The sequence below is a fragment of the Carcharodon carcharias genome, chromosome 3 (assembly GCF_017639515.1).
Source record: "Carcharodon carcharias isolate sCarCar2 chromosome 3, sCarCar2.pri, whole genome shotgun sequence".
Taxonomy (NCBI): domain Eukaryota; kingdom Metazoa; phylum Chordata; class Chondrichthyes; order Lamniformes; family Lamnidae; genus Carcharodon; species Carcharodon carcharias.
In genome coordinates this window covers 207,316,758-207,332,423 of record NC_054469.1, presented here as the reverse complement: position 1 = coordinate 207,332,423, position 15,666 = coordinate 207,316,758, and the positions used below count along the sequence as shown (strand labels likewise).

At 42.2% G+C, this 15,666-nt stretch overlaps 1 protein-coding gene across 1 annotated transcript in view; it reads right to left on the bottom strand.

Moving 5' to 3' along the window:
* LOC121276326 (sodium/hydrogen exchanger 3-like) overlaps positions 1–13,898 on the bottom strand; it is a 33,553-nt gene extending 19,655 nt beyond the window's left edge. The window contains exon 1 of the mRNA XM_041184599.1: positions 13,627–13,898. Within this exon, the coding sequence (XP_041040533.1) occupies positions 13,627–13,870 (244 nt within the window). The 5' untranslated portion in view covers positions 13,871–13,898. The remainder of the gene's footprint in view (positions 1–13,626) is intronic.
* Between the last annotated feature and the right edge of the window lie 1,768 nt (positions 13,899–15,666).

The following is a 15,666-nucleotide window of genomic DNA, read 5'->3' as shown; positions in this document are numbered from 1 at the left end:
ACTTCCAATTAGTATGTTACCCAAATAGCCATTCTTCCTGGATAGGGTAAGCGTGTGCATGCGCACCGCTGGGAAACAAAGGATTCTAGTTCATTAAGATAAAAGCAAAATACTGCAGTTGCTGGAAATCTGAAACAAAAATAAAAATAGCTGGAAAAGCTCAGCAGGTCTGACAGCATCTGCGGAGAGGAATACAGTTAATGTTTCGAGTGTGTATTTTTATTTTTAATTCTAGTTCATTGTTTCCTTCCTTTTCCCTATGCAAGCCTTCAGTTTAGAAACCTGGCTGAAATGCGCCCACTTCATGAGACCAAGTGCCAGTTTTTTTAAAAGCACCACAGGGCTGGGATCAGATGGGGGGATTATTCCAAAAATAGTGGTCTGGGAGGTTGTCTCAAGATCCCAAAGCCTCTGGGGCAATTTGAAATTTTCCAAGGGATTGGGGGTGGGGGCGGTGGGATGGAGGTGGGGAAGGGAACAAGAAATCCACTTGCTGTCAATTAACAGCCCATTAAAGCTCCTCTAGGAGTTTGGTTATGGGGCCAGTGCAGTCAGGATTGCAATTTCTAAATAGTCTGCTATATGTTAGTGCCCTCATGACCCTTCCACAGAACTGAGCGAATATAAGGAGAGGGGTGAAATATAAGCTGGTTTAAGGTGGTGGTGGGGGTGGGGAGTTTGGGGTGGGGGCTGGTGGTTATAGGGACAAGCAAGCAGTGATAGGAAACACCTTGTCAAACACCAGGATAGAAATGGAAAGCAGTGAAGGTGAACAAGGCAAAAGAGAGTTACGGAAATCTTGTCGCAGAGAGGAACAAAACTTCTTCAAGGTTGGCATTTCTTGAAGAGGAGTGGCAGTCAATTAAACACAGATAAAAACAAAAAACTGCGGATGCTTTTATCTGTGTTTAATTGACTTCCACTCCTCTTCAAAAAATGCCTACCTTGAAGAAGTTTTGTTCCTCTGTGACAAGATTTCTGTATCTCTCTTTTGCCTTGTTCACCTTCACTGCTTTCCATTTTTGGTGTTTGACAAGGTGTTTCCTATCACTGCTTGTTTGTCCCTACAACCACACCACCCCCCCACCCCAAACTCCCCACCCCCACCACCACCTTAAACCAGCTTATATTTCACCCCTCTCCTTATATTCCCTCCTCCCCACCTTCTCTCCACCACCCCCCACCCCCCACACCTTAAACCAGCTTATATTTCACTCCTCTCCTTATATTCACTCAGTTCTTTGGAAGGGTCATGAGGACTCGAAACGTCAACTCTTTTCTTCTCCACTGATGCTGCCAGACCTGCTAAGTTTTTCCAGGTAATTCTGTTTTTGTTTTGGATTTCCAGCATCTGCAGTTTTTTGTTTTTATATATATATGTTAGTGCCTGTTTGTCAGCCCATTAAAGCTCCTCTAGGAGTTTTGTTATGGGGCCAGTGCAGTCAGGATTGCAATTTCTAAACAGTCTGCTACATGTTAGTGCCCATTTGTTAAGTTCATTCCAGGGACATCGGAACATTTTTTTTTTAATTTGTGGAAAACTGAAGGTTCATGGGCCAACTTGCACCAGGTCAAATCACTGCACTTCTACATCAGGTTCACGGCCATTTTCCTCATGTCTCATCTCTACTGGCTTTTGGATGGGCTGCTGCATGTTTTTGCCAGGGGCAGCTGCTGCCCAATTAGGGCATCTGAATTTTTTTAATAAAGTATGTTGCAAGAGCGATGCAGTTGAGGTGGCTTCAGGACCCAGAATGCATCCCGGTGTCGAGCTCCCCACCCTTTGTTGAAAAACCGGCTACAAGTGCCATCGATCTACTATTATTGGCTCAAGGTTCTGCACATGTCAAATTATGTGATTGATGGAAGTGGTAACGTACAGTATGGATTAAACAGTGACCTATTTCACCGTTCCAAATAAATTTCATAGCTTGTGTGCATAGTGCAAAATACCACACCCATGACAGATTACCATCAAGATATCACCACTACAGATCTCTCAGGTTTGGTTTTGCAAATCATTGTGTACAATTGCAAAAAAATAAGCTATGCAGAGACCTGGGGCATTCAAACTTCAATTTTATTAGCGCCTTTATTGCAATAAAATGTTTGAGGCTCTTCACAGGAGCATAATCAGACAAAAACCAAGCCACAAAGCTAGATATTTGAGCAGGTAGCCAAAAGCTTTCTCAAAGAGGTAGGTAAAGTATTCATATTCAGTTTTTACAAAGCAGACCAGATAAATGGATATCCCTGATGAGTAAAGAATTGCTCTAGTAGGGATTCCCTTGACCAACATCATCACAATGTATTGCTCAAATTCTTCGATAGTAATCAGGGCTCTCTGGAATCCAGAGAGGAGCTCTTCACACAGTCTTCCAAGATGTGCACCAGACATTGATCTACCACAGTACATCAATGACTTAAGTAGCTATTTTAAATCTATTCCAACCTTTCCAACTAAAGAAAAAACTTCCAATTGTCGCATGACCTCAGGACATCCCAAAATGCTTCATAGCCAATAAAGTACTTTCTGAAGTATTGTCACTATTGCCATGTAGGATACATCACAGCCAATTTGCCTAGCCTAAATTCCCACAAACAGCAATGAAATAAATGGCCAAATCACTTTTAACTATTAGTTGAGGGATGAATGTTGGTCCAGACATGGAAGAGACCTCCCCTAGTTTTCAAAATAGTGCCATTGGATTGGAGGACAGTGAGGGCCTTTGTTCAACATCTTATCTGAAAGATGGCACCAAGGACAGTGCAGTGCTATCTCAACATTGCACTCAAGTGTCTGTCCTGAAGTGGGACTTGTATCCACAGGCTCTTGACTCAGTGTATTACTATCAAACCAAAAGGGGTTTCATCTTTGAATTGGAAAGTGTCTTTGATTCTGACATGATTGGCCAGTTCTCATGACCACTGCAAGGAGAAAAAAATTGCAACATAAAGCACTAAAGTCAGTGGCCCTGAAATTCCATAAGCAATAACTCCAATGGAGCCCCCCTAGTTTAAGAAAAGGCATAAATTTTGACTGTTGGGCTTCTTGCCATTTTTCAAGTTCTCCCAGAATCACAGGAGATTTTGGAGAACATTCATGTAGTGTCAGGGCAATTGGCTGCAAATAAACCTAGACAATGGAGCATCTCTGCCTTGGCTCCCAAACCACAGCATGAGAAAGCAGGAAGTTACAAGCAGAGATGCAAAAGGAAAGCAACTTACGACCTATTATTTTTAGAAAATGCATTTCAAACATTTTCTATTGTTGACTGGTCTATAACAAGAGGCCATAGATACAAAATTGAAAGCAAAACATTAAGAGAATAACAGGAGAGACAGTGGAGTTGTCGGAATTCACTTTCAGAATGAGTGGATGAGTCAGAAAGAACATCACCATTCCAGATCACCTTGGATAAATAAAGGAAATGGAGAATAAGGGATATAGCAAATTGCATAGAATTATTTGTCCGTGTGAGGGAGACAAAGGCTGGTTGGGGCAAATGACTGTTTCCATGATGGAATCTACATATTTCAATAAACTGAGGTAAATTGCTCAAGTAAAGCACAAAGCTTTAATCTATCTTGTTTATGTTACAGTTGACCTGGGAGAACTCACTGTACACACTGTTTGACTTTCAAGATCAGAGGAAGAGTTTCATCCCCAGTTCTGACGTCCTATTGATTTAAAGATTAGCGCTAACATGATATTTGGCACAAAATCTATTCTAAGGTTTCATCATAAACACCACAATAGCTCCAATACTTCCCATCTGTGCCATTAAAAACTGAAAAAAACAGATCACTATTCTTCATGGAGAAAGAGAAGTTAATTCATTACAAGGATCCAAAAGAATATTCTACACATCAGCTAATACAAACTCAGCTCACTAGTAGAAGGCAAAAACAAAGGAATTGAATGTCCAGAAAAGCATTGAATGAGGCCAACAAACCAGAGGGTTGCAGTAATATTACTGTATCAAAAAAAAAATTGAAGAATTTCAGTTTAAAAATGATTATGTATTTCCATCAGGTTATCAATGCATCCCAGCTAATAGCTTTTTCATTTGCTAACTCTACTTTAGTTTCCTTATGTTTTTGGAAAAGTCAGCAAGGTGATAAAATAGAGGAAATCTGACAGTTCTAAATCATTACTACTTTGTAGAAAGTTGGTATAGAACTCTAAACAGGGTGGGAGCAAATAATAAAACTAAGTCAAACCACCAGAAAATGAGATCAGAAAAGAAAAAGGATAGAGACAAGAATGAGACAGGATGGAACAACACCCCAACTAAAAATAGCAGAGGAGCATTTTTTTTCAATAAAAGTGTTTTTCATTAATTATAAATTGTGCCCATGAATAGGAAAACAAAATGGAACAAAATAATTTTGCTCCAACTACTCAGAGCTTTGTTCAGATCACCACTCAAAAGATCATGGAGGCCTCAGTTTCACAGATGATGGATCAAAAGTCAACATCATTGGAGATTGAAAGCAGCATTAGACCATTGATTGCAACACTGTTGACAACAACAAACTATTGTATGTATACATACACAGGTGTCAAAAAGAAACCCACAGAACTCCCCCACTAGCGCTATGGCTGAATTTAATGCATGATAATTACTGGCCCACACAGAACAAACACATCCCAGGTTTCATGTCCAACCTGCACCAGTTTACCAATCTTAGCCAGATGAGAGTAGAATTCTAAGATAAAAGCAAAATACCGTGGATGTTGGAAATCTGAAACAAAAGCAAAAACAGCTGGAAAAACTGCACGCAATACTCTAGCTGTGGCCTAACCAGCGTCTTATACAGTTCCAGCATAACCTCCTTGCTCTTATATTCTATGCCTCGGCTAATAAAGGCAAGTATTCCATATGCCTTCTTAACCACCTTATTTACTTGTCCCACTGCATACACACCAAGGTCCCTCTGATATTTGGTACTTCCCAGGGTCCTACCATTCGTTGTGTATCCCCGTGCCTTCTTTGTCCTGCCCAAGTGCATCACCTCACACTTATCCGGATTAAATTCCATTTGCCACTGATCAGCCCATCTGACCAGCCCATCTATATCCTCCTGTAATCTAAGGCTATCCACCTCACTATTTACCACCCCACCAACTTTCGTGTTACCCGCAAACTTACTGATCAACCCTCCTACTTTCAAGTCTAAATCATTTATATATACCACAAACAGCAAGGGACCCAACACCGATCCCTGTGGAACCCCACTGGACACAGGCATGCAGTTGTTTGTGGTATATTTTAACTTAATGGGAAAGCTGGTTTCGCTTGCTTGAACAGTCCAAGGATTGGCATTCAGTTCCTTTTATTATAATAGTCATACCACTGCAAAATTAAAATTTAAAACTCCAAACCTCTAGCCAAATATTAGCAAGACAAGAAATTGCAAGCATGCACACATTATTAATTTGGCAAAAAAAACAGCCTCATACAATTACATTTCAGTGCAGTCAGACTACAAGGAGAGCCTTGAAAGTTATAACCCATTACCTCCAAGATTTCAGAATAAGAGCAGTGTGCAGTATTTCCATAGAAGACAATAAAATTCACTTAAGGACAAAAGAAACACCTATTAAAAAATCAATGCACTGATTTGTAGATTTGAGTCCTTTCATGTTGATCATATATATTGATGTCCCAAAAAAAACAATTATCGGACTCAACAACAGCATACTGTACAAGTAACACTGATCTGTGAAGACACGAGAGCACCCGAACCTCCACTACAATGAATTCACTGGGACCAGCGATTACCCAATAGAAGCGACAAAGTGAAGCCAACATTTTTTCCTCCACAGACTTCAGAATCATATTCCTCGTCATTGCATCAGTTCCACTTAATTAGTACAACTTTCACCCGAGAGTCAGAAATCTGTGGGTTTAATTTTCACTCAAGAACTGTGGTACAACATCTAGGTTGAAATGCAGTATTCCCTTAGTAGTGTACTGAGAGTTGCCATTTGCAAAGGATATGCTAACCTACATTACAAAATGAATTGATTTCTAAACTTTATTGGCTGCAAAGTGCTTTGGGATATCCAGAGGTCATGAAAGGTACAATACAAATGCAAGTTTGTTCTTAGCTTGAATAGCAAGAGATCATGGCACTAAATGGAGATACGAGTTCCTCTATCAAACAAGTCCCAAACATATTTAAAATTGCTGCTTTGATAGCAAGATATTTTCCTCTAAAGAATTAAGTCAAGTCTTTCAGATCAACAGCTACACTAGAGTGGTCCCAGATGCTGACAATGAAGAAACACACTCAGATACTGCATCCAAACATTTGTGAGGATGCCACAGCATTTTCCCTCCACTGTTGTACTTATGAAGAAACACCTCCTGATATTATTCCCAAAAGTAACCATCCCTGGATTAAACCCATGTTCTCTTGTCCTACTCCCAGTTTTAAAGTAATGTTCCAGATGGGTCTTTTCCATGCCATTTGGCAGTTTATTTTCTAGTCTAGCAATATAAACACAACATTATCAATAAGTTAATCAGAAGCAACTTCTAGATTAGACGTCAGTGCTTTGTGAAATTTGCATGTTTTAACTTCTTTACCAGATTTTTTCAGCAGAGTACACAGGATATGGGCATGATTGGCTAGCCCAGCATTTATTGTACATCACTAATCGCCCTGGAGAAAGTAGTGGTGAGCTGCCTTCTTGAACTGCTGCAGTCCACGTGATGTAGGTACACCTATAGAGCTGTTAAGGAGGGAGTGTCAGGATTTTGACCCAGTGATAGTGAAGGAACAGTGATATATTTCCAAGTCAGGATGGTATGTGGCTTGGAGGGGAACCTGCAGGTGCTGCCCTTGTCCTTCGAGGTGGTAGAGGCCGCAGGTTTGGAAGGTGCTGTTGCAGGACCATTGGAAAGTTGCTGCAGTGCATCTTGTAGATGGTACACAATGCTGCTACTGTGCGTTGGTGGAGAGAGCAAATTAAAAAGTATTGCAGCTTTAGGGGGGAAAACCCTCATCAGTTGAAGAGGATAATAAATGCCTTTGTATTGCACCTTATATGACTACAAACTGTCCCAGAGTGCTTTACAACTAATGATACCTTTTTGAAGTGTATTCACTGTACTAACATAGAAAACACAGCAATGTATTAGTGACCAGGTAATCATTATCACAAATACAGATTGAGGGATAAATATTGACCAGGATACTGATGATAACTCCCCTGCTCTTCAATTAACACCACGGGGCTTTCTACATCAACCCAAAGAGGGGTCAGTTTAATGTCTCATCCAAAAGCACGAAAGTCAGCCAAAGATTATTCAGGGGAAATTGGGAGAGGGATAGCTTCCCTGTTGTGAGGAGTGGTGAAAGGTGACCTGTCCTTGTCTCACCACCACCGACTAGTATAGACTCGGTAGCGCTGGGAACAAGTTCCTTGACCCATGATTCATTCAAAAGCAAGGCTGCTGTCACTGAGTCCAAGGCCAATACAGCATTTGAGCTAACACATCATTTAAAACAGCATTAATCTGCAATCATGTAAAATTCATGGAAGTTTCAAGCTTCATTTTCTCTGGTTATAAAGTCATCAGAATCCAGAGATCAAATAACATCCTACCAGCTCACTTCTAGATATCTACATGCACTGTTGTGGTTTAGGCTGTTCATTAAAGAGTGTTTTGTGCAGTGACATGACCGGATGTTTGCAACATCTCTTTTATACCAGTGTTTAGCTGACATCTAAACAAAGCACATTTGGTAACAAATTAACACTGTAAATCCAGTTGCCAGATTAGCTTGGCTAATACCTTAAGTATTACCAACTCATGCAGACGCAATGTCTATTGACATGCACCAAAGCTCAAAGAATGGCCATTTGGGCACGGTCTCATAAGACCACAGGAACATGCAAACAGTATCCCTGCCTGAGTTTGCCCCTTTCAGAGGGGCAAATTTTATAAGTGTCTTCACTACCACCATCGCCCCCATCCCTTCTAGTTTGCTATTCCCCCAAAAGGGCCAACTCATACTGAGCCAATTCAATGGACACTAATGACCTCTGGTACTTCACACCAGTTTCTATTCTTCATTTATGACCATGCTATCAGCACCAGCCTATTCTACAATTGGATAAAAACAAAAAAAACTGCGGATGCTGGAAATCCAAAACAAAACAAAAACAAAAACAGAATTACCTGGAAAAACTCAGCAGGTCTGGCAGCATCGGCGGAGAAGAAAAGAGTTGACGTTTCGAGTCCTCATGACCCTTCGACAGAACTTGAGTTCGAGTCCAAGAAAGAGTTGAAATATAAGCTGGTTTAAGGTGTGTGTGTTGGGGGCGGAGAGAGAGAGAGAGAGAGAGAGAGAGAGGTGGAGTGGGGGAGTGGTTGTAGGGACAAACAAGCAGTGATAGAAGCAGATCATCAAAAGATGTCAACGACAATAGTACAAAAGAACACATAGGTGTTAAAGTTAAAGTTGGTGATATTATCTAAACGAATGTGCTAATTAAGAATGGATGGTAGGGCACTCAAGGTATAGCTCTAGTGGGGGTGGGGAGAGCATAAAAGATGTAAAAAAAAAAAAAAAATTTTTTTATATAATGGAAATAGGTGGGAAAAGGAAAATCTATATAATTTATTGGGAAAAAAAAGAAAAGGAAGGGGGAAACAGAAAGGGGGTGGGGATGGGGGAGGGAGCTCACGACCTAAAGTTGTTGAATTCAATATTCAGTCCGGTTGGCTGTAAAGTGCCTAGTCGGAAGATGAGGTGTTGTTCCTCCAGTTTGCGTTGGGCTTCACTGGAACAATGCAGCAAGCCAAGGACAGACATGTGGGCAAGAGAGCAGGGTGGAGTGTTAAAATGGCAAGCGACAGGGAGGTTTGGGTCATTCTTGCAGACAGACCGCAGGTGTTCTGCAAAGCGGTCACCCAGTTTACGTTTGGTCTCTCCAATGTAGAGGAGACCACATTGGGAGCAATGAATGCAGTAGACTAAGTTGGGGGAAATGCAAGTGAAATGCTGCTTCACTTGAAAGGAGTGTTTGGGTCCTTGGACGGTGAGGAGAGAGGAAGTGAAGGGGCAGGTGTTGCATCTTTTGCGTGGGCATGGGGTGGTGCCATAGGAGGGGGTTGAGGAGTAGGGGGTGATGGAGGAGTGGACCAGGGTGTCCCGGAGGGAGCGATCCCTATGGAATGCAGATAGGGGGGGTGAAGGGAAAATGTGTTTGGTGGTGGCATCATGCTGGAGTTGGCGGAAATGGCGGAGGATGATCCTTTGAATGCGGAGGCTGGTGGGGTGATAAGTGAGGACAAGGGGGACCCTATCATGTTTCTGGGAGGAAGGAGAAGGCGTGAGGGCAGATGCGCGGGAGATGGGCCGGACACGGTTAAGGAAGAAGGAGGACATGTCAGAGGAACTGTTTTTGAAGGTAACATCATCGGAACAGATGCGTCGGAGGCGAAGGAACTGAGAGAATGGGATGGAGTCCTTACAGGAAGCGGGGTGTGAGGAGCTGTAGTCGAGATAGCTGTGGGAGTCGGTGGGTTTGTAATGGATATTGGTGAACAGTCTATCACCAGAGATTGAGACAGAGAGGTCAAGGAAGGGAAGGGAAGTGTCAGAGATGGACCACGTGAAAATGATGGAGGGGTGGAGATTGGAAGCAAAATTAATAAATTTTTCCAAGTCCCGACGAGAGCATGAAGCGGCACCTTAAACCAGCTTATATTTCACCCCTCTCCTTATATTCCCTCCTCCCCACCTTCTCTCCACCACCCCCAACCCCCCACACCTTAAACCAGCTTATATTTCACTCCTCTCCTTATATTCACTCAGTTCTGTGGAAGGGTCATGAGGACTCGAAACGTCAACTCTTATCTTCTCCCCCGATGCTGCCAGACCTGCTGAGTTTTTCCAGGTAATTCTGTTTTTGTTTTTATTCTACAATTGGGGCTGGTGAAGTAAATGACAACACAGCCCCGTACAATCCAAGCCTCACCTCATTGTCTCCCATATACTATCCAGCATGAACTGACTAGGCAATCGGGAGTAGGAAGCTGGCTGAGTTGGTCTCCTCTCACTGCAAGGACAAGAGTGGAGCAGCCCCTATAACCATACCAGCTAATATCAGCTGATTCATCATACACTGAGGATCGTACTTCGCACATTCCTGCACTCTGTGGCTCAGATACACACGAGGCTATGGATTCTGAAGCATCAGGATGGGTGGAGAAAAAAAATGTTCTAATTAATACTTTGAATTTAAATCCTTCAAAATTTCAATATACTGAATTAAAACCCAAAATACTTCAAGGAATTTTTTGCGCACATAGAACAATAAATGATTAAAAGGAAAGGATATTATGAAGCTATTTTTATTTATGTCTCAAAGCGCAAGTATTTTTAGTTGTTGTCCTCTGAAATTAAATCTCATTTGAAACTTGACCCATATCATTTAACCATTAAGCTTATTTGCAATTGGCATCAACTCATTATCATGTTTGTTCCCCTGGAACGGCCAATTGTGCATCAGACACACAATATAGGAACAGCGGACAATGGCATAAAGATCTTCTTCAACCATCTCAACTCCACCGTAACAACAGTTTACTGCCTCAAGAAAATTTGGGGACATGTTTCTCTTGTTGGATTATGGACATTTCACCACAAGAAGCTGTTCCCAAAAGAGCACGTGCTCCAGTCTCCAGTGTCGGCAGTGGAGCCCTGCACATCAGAGATAACATTACTCTTCAGGACATGTCCAAGCATAAGTGTGGCATATAGAAATAACAAATGGTCAATTCAATGAAACTATTTATTGTCTGAACCTCAGCAGTCAGGTCAACTCTCTGCTCACAACATTAAAATTGCCCCAACCAATTTCACAAATGGCAAGTCTTCACAACTGCAATCACAGTGCATTATCTTTCCTCAGCCTTACTGCAGCCTTTGACATGGTTGACCATACCACTCTCCTTCAATGCCACTCCTCCATTTTCCAATGCAATAATGCTGCCCTCACTTGGTTCCACTCTTACCTATCGTAGTCACAGCAGCAGCACCAATGGATGCACTTTGAAACCCCACACTACAACTTCTGTAATTCACCAAGAATCTGTCCCCAACCCCCTTTTCCCCCTCAGAAGTCTTCTATCCTTTGGCAATATGCAGGATCAGTTTCCAGATGTGCACAGCTTTACCTCTTGACACTTCTTAGCCACTTCACTGTTCCCACATTATTAACCTGCTTATCTGATGTTGAGTCTTCCATGAGCCATAATTTCCTCCAATTAAACATTAAAGGCTGAAGTCTTAGACTTTGTCCCACCATAAACACAATACTTTTGCCAACAAATCTATCCTATTTCTGACCAAAGCAGTTTGCTTTCAGTCATGTTTTTATCATGAGTTGACTTTCCAACTCCATATCCTTTCCATCACAAAGTCTAACTAATTGCACCTTAGCAACATTACCCAACTCTGCACATATACTGCTGAAACCCTTAGTCATGCCTTGATCATCTCCAGCTTCAAATATTCCAATGGTCTCTTGGATGACCTCCTGTTTTCTACCTTCAATAAGCCTCAGCCCTTAAAACATTGTGGACAGTATCTGTCCTATTCCAGTTACACAACACCGGAAATTTTAAATTCTCACCCTACTTTTTAAAAACAAATTGTGCCTTTGTGCCTCTAAGCTCTTCAGCTTCCATCGCAATTAGATCAACCTCTTTGTTCATCTGTTCTGATGAAGAGTCATACGGACTCAAAATGTTAACTCTGTCTTCCTCTCCACAGATGCTGTCAGATCTGCAGGGTTTTTCCAGCAATTTTGTTTTTGTTTCAGATTTCCAGCATCTGCAGTATTTTGCCTTTCTCTTTGATCATACTTATGTTCATTGCTCCCTGTGGCTCAGCATTTCTTTTTTGTTATTATTCTGAAGCTCCTGGCATTTTTCTTTGCTATGAGCACCATATAAATATGTTTTTATTCCTACATCTCTCCATTTATTAGAAAGTGCCTCACATAGATTTAGTTACTTCGCAATTCAGTCAATGTTTCTCAGAAGCCAAACACAGCAGCCATTTTACATGAATATGCTACTCAAGTAGATGGTTGGGACATTGCTTTATAATCTCATTCAAAATAGAGGCTGTGGTCCTTTCACACAAATTTTTAAAATGTGCAGGTATAAATACTTTTTAAAAAACACACACAACCACCAAGAGCTGAAGCCAATAAATACCAAACTCTGGAATAGGGCAACAGTGTCCCAGCTCCACTACCTGTATCACAAATTGAGAAGTAAGCTCACTTGCATCATTTTCCAGATATCATAGTTTCACTCTTGGCTGCCACTCCAACAAAAGCAACAGAAGACCAGCTGCCGACTGTTTTAGTCAAGGAATTATTGCCTGAGACAGATAACAACCTATCATAACCAATAAAAATTGCAAGCAGGTTTTAAAATTCCCTAACAGGGAATTCTCTCCCTTCATGCTCCCCTTTACCTTCTACCTATGCAAAGCATTGCAAAACATTGGAGTTAGAAGCACTATATAAATGCAAGGTCCTGTCGTATCTTTATGAAAATCACCTTCCCAAAAAAAGGAAAAATTAGACCCCTTTGTTAAAACTCAACATTTCAACATGTACATCCATCATCATGAGCATAATTTTGTTTTTCTTAATTCTTTCATGGGATGTGGGCATTGCTGGCAAAGTCAGCATTTGTTGCCCATCCCCAACTGCCAATGTACTGAACAATTCAGAGGACAGTTAAGAGTCAACCACATTCACAGTAGATTTAAAACCCAAAGCAGAAAACAAAAGATTTGCAGTTATGCAGCATTTTGCATGACCCCAAGGTATCTCAAAACACTTTGTATACAAAGAGCTATCTTTGAAGTGTAATCGCTAATGCTATGTTGGAAACGTGGTAGCCAATTTGCACACAGAAGGGCCTTCCAAATAGCAATGTGATCATGAATAGATTTTTCCCCCATTGCTGACGAGGGATAAATATTGGACAAGAAATTGGGGACAACTTCACCAGTCCTTTATTCAAAATAGTGCTATGGGATCTTTTAGGTCCACTGGAAAGAGTTGGGGGAAGGCCTGAGTTTAACTTTACGTCGGAAAGACGGCACCTCCAACATGGGTTCCGCCAATACTGCACTAGAGTGTCAGCCTAGATTTTTGTGAGACAAAACGACATAACAGCCTTTACCAATCTAAGTTGGAGTTAAGTCAACGTTTTAAAGCAACAAAGACTTGGAAGTTAATTTTTTTAAAAAAAACTGATTTCACAAATCCTCTCTGTTATGTTTGCGACACTTTCCTTGCTTTATACTTACAAATTCCCAGATGTCATCCCTGTCTCTCTGCCCCCCCAAAACACTTTTTGTGACCTGAGCATCAGATTAGCAGCATCACAATTACCTCACGGCGGGGAACCTTTAGTGATTGAGTTGCAAGGCGAAACTCTACAATCCTTAATAGTAAAGAGATTCATGTTAAGAGAAAACACGTGCACATTCATCGTTCCATTATATTTCTATTTCAACTCGCAGAAGGAAACGTCTGCAGTACATTTATTCAGGCAACTTCCCATCACTCACCTATTTTGCCTAAGCTGGCCACTAAAATCCACAGTGCTATGACATAAGGGGCTTGGACATGCTCCCAGTGAAAGGTGACGATCTGAAAGCCGGTGTCGTTACCCCCGTGAGAGTCGCCGTGCTCGGTGTGGCTGTCCGGTTCCGCTTCGTCCACCGAGCTCGGAACCACCGGGCAGCAGAGCAACAGACCAAGAGCTGTCAGCAAGGCGCACCTGGCCGCACGCTCGCTCCTATCTCTCCCCATCTTCTGTGTGTGAGGTTTGCTGTGTGTGTGTCTGTCTCTGACCAAACCTTGCGTGAAACCGGTTTCCAGTATTTAAGCCACCCCTCCCAGCCGCCCTATTTATAAACCCAGCCAATTAAAGGTGAGGAAGGAGTCAATTTTCAGGTCTCCTGAAATATCAGGGCAGGAGGAAGCTTGTAATTTCAAACATTGTCATGTAATTCAAACTTTTTTTTGATAGATTGAATTACAAAATTAGACATGCGTTTCACAAGCTGTCACCAATGTGTGCAGCGGACCTCTGTGTTTATATGCCGTTCCTGCTTTCATCTTTTAGCATTTTTTGGGATACTTTTAACTTAAATTCACGGAGAATTGTTTTGCCAAAATGCCCATCTCCAAGCATGCCACATTTCTGGTAAAACAACTCTGGCATTCAAGCATAAAATGGTTAATATATGAAGGAAATTTGTTTTCAAAGCTCTGAGAAAGCAGGAACATCAAATTATGAAAAAAAAAGTGGCAACTCACTGAAAATGTTTGGGATATGGAAGGAAAATTTAATAAAAACTCAACTGGTTAAAAGGGCAGAATGAAGAAAAAAAGCTAGAGATTATCTTCCTAAACAACTTTTACCCATTGAGGAACCGAGCTGTGCGGGCCCAGGTGAATACTGGTCGAGCTGTGTGGGCCCAGGTGAATACTGGTTGAGCTGTGTAGGCCCAGGTGAATACTGGTCAAGCTGTGCAGGCCCAGGCGAATAATGGTCAAGCTGTGCGGGCCCAGGTGAATAATAGTCAAGCTGTGCGGGCCCAGGTGAATACTGGTCAAGCTGTGCGGGCCCAGGTGAATACTGGTTGAGCTGTGTGGGCCCAGGCGAATACTTGTTGAGCTGTGTGGGCCCAGGCGAATACTGGTTGAGCTGTGTGGGCCCAGGTGAATACTGGTTGAGTACAGGCCCAGGCGAATACTGGTCAAGCTGTGTGGGCCCAGGTGAACACTGGTTTGATTATGAGCTTTTGCTGAATTATTGGGCAGGATTTTTCTTCCAGGTGCAGAAAATTGAAATCAGGATGATTTCCGGGCCCAGAAACCTTTGGGGGTGGGGTGAGCTGGGGGAACGGTTGCTGGCCCCACTTTTCACAAGGGGCTCCAAGTTAATTTGCTTGGAGGTGGGTTTGGCAGCCAATTAGTGGCTGTGGGGAGGTGGGGGTGGGAAATGCTGTTAAAGCCACAATCAGATCAGTCATGATCTTACTGAATGGCAGAGCAGGCTCTATGGGCCGAACGATCTCCTCCTGTTTGTAATGGCAACAGAGGCGGGACTGTGCAAGTGCTGGCCTGTTTTAAGCATACCACAGAAATAAAAACAGAAAATGATGGTCTGGCAGCATCTGTGGAGAGAGAAACAGAGTTAAGATTAGCTCTGACGAAGAGTCATACGGACTCAAAACATTAACTCTGTTTCTCTTTCAACAGATGCTGCCAGACCTGCTGAGCTTTTCCAGCATTTTCTGTTTTTATTTCAGATTTCCAGCATCTGCAGTATTTTGCTTTTACTTAAGCTGACTACAGTCACAGTGGCTGCCATTTCATTGCTTCACCTTCGATTCAGAAAATGTGTCATAAGAGCCAGAGGCCTGGAACCCGGGCAGGACAGCTCCTCGTTTAGCTGAAGCAGACCTGGAGTTCCCCCTTGAGGGAGAAGAGGAAGGTCCTCTTCCTGGAGTTGGAAGAAAGATGCCACCCAGTCAGGCGGAGTGTGGTGCGCGGAATCTGGGGTCGGTGTAGAAAGCAGTTCACTGCACTTAATCATT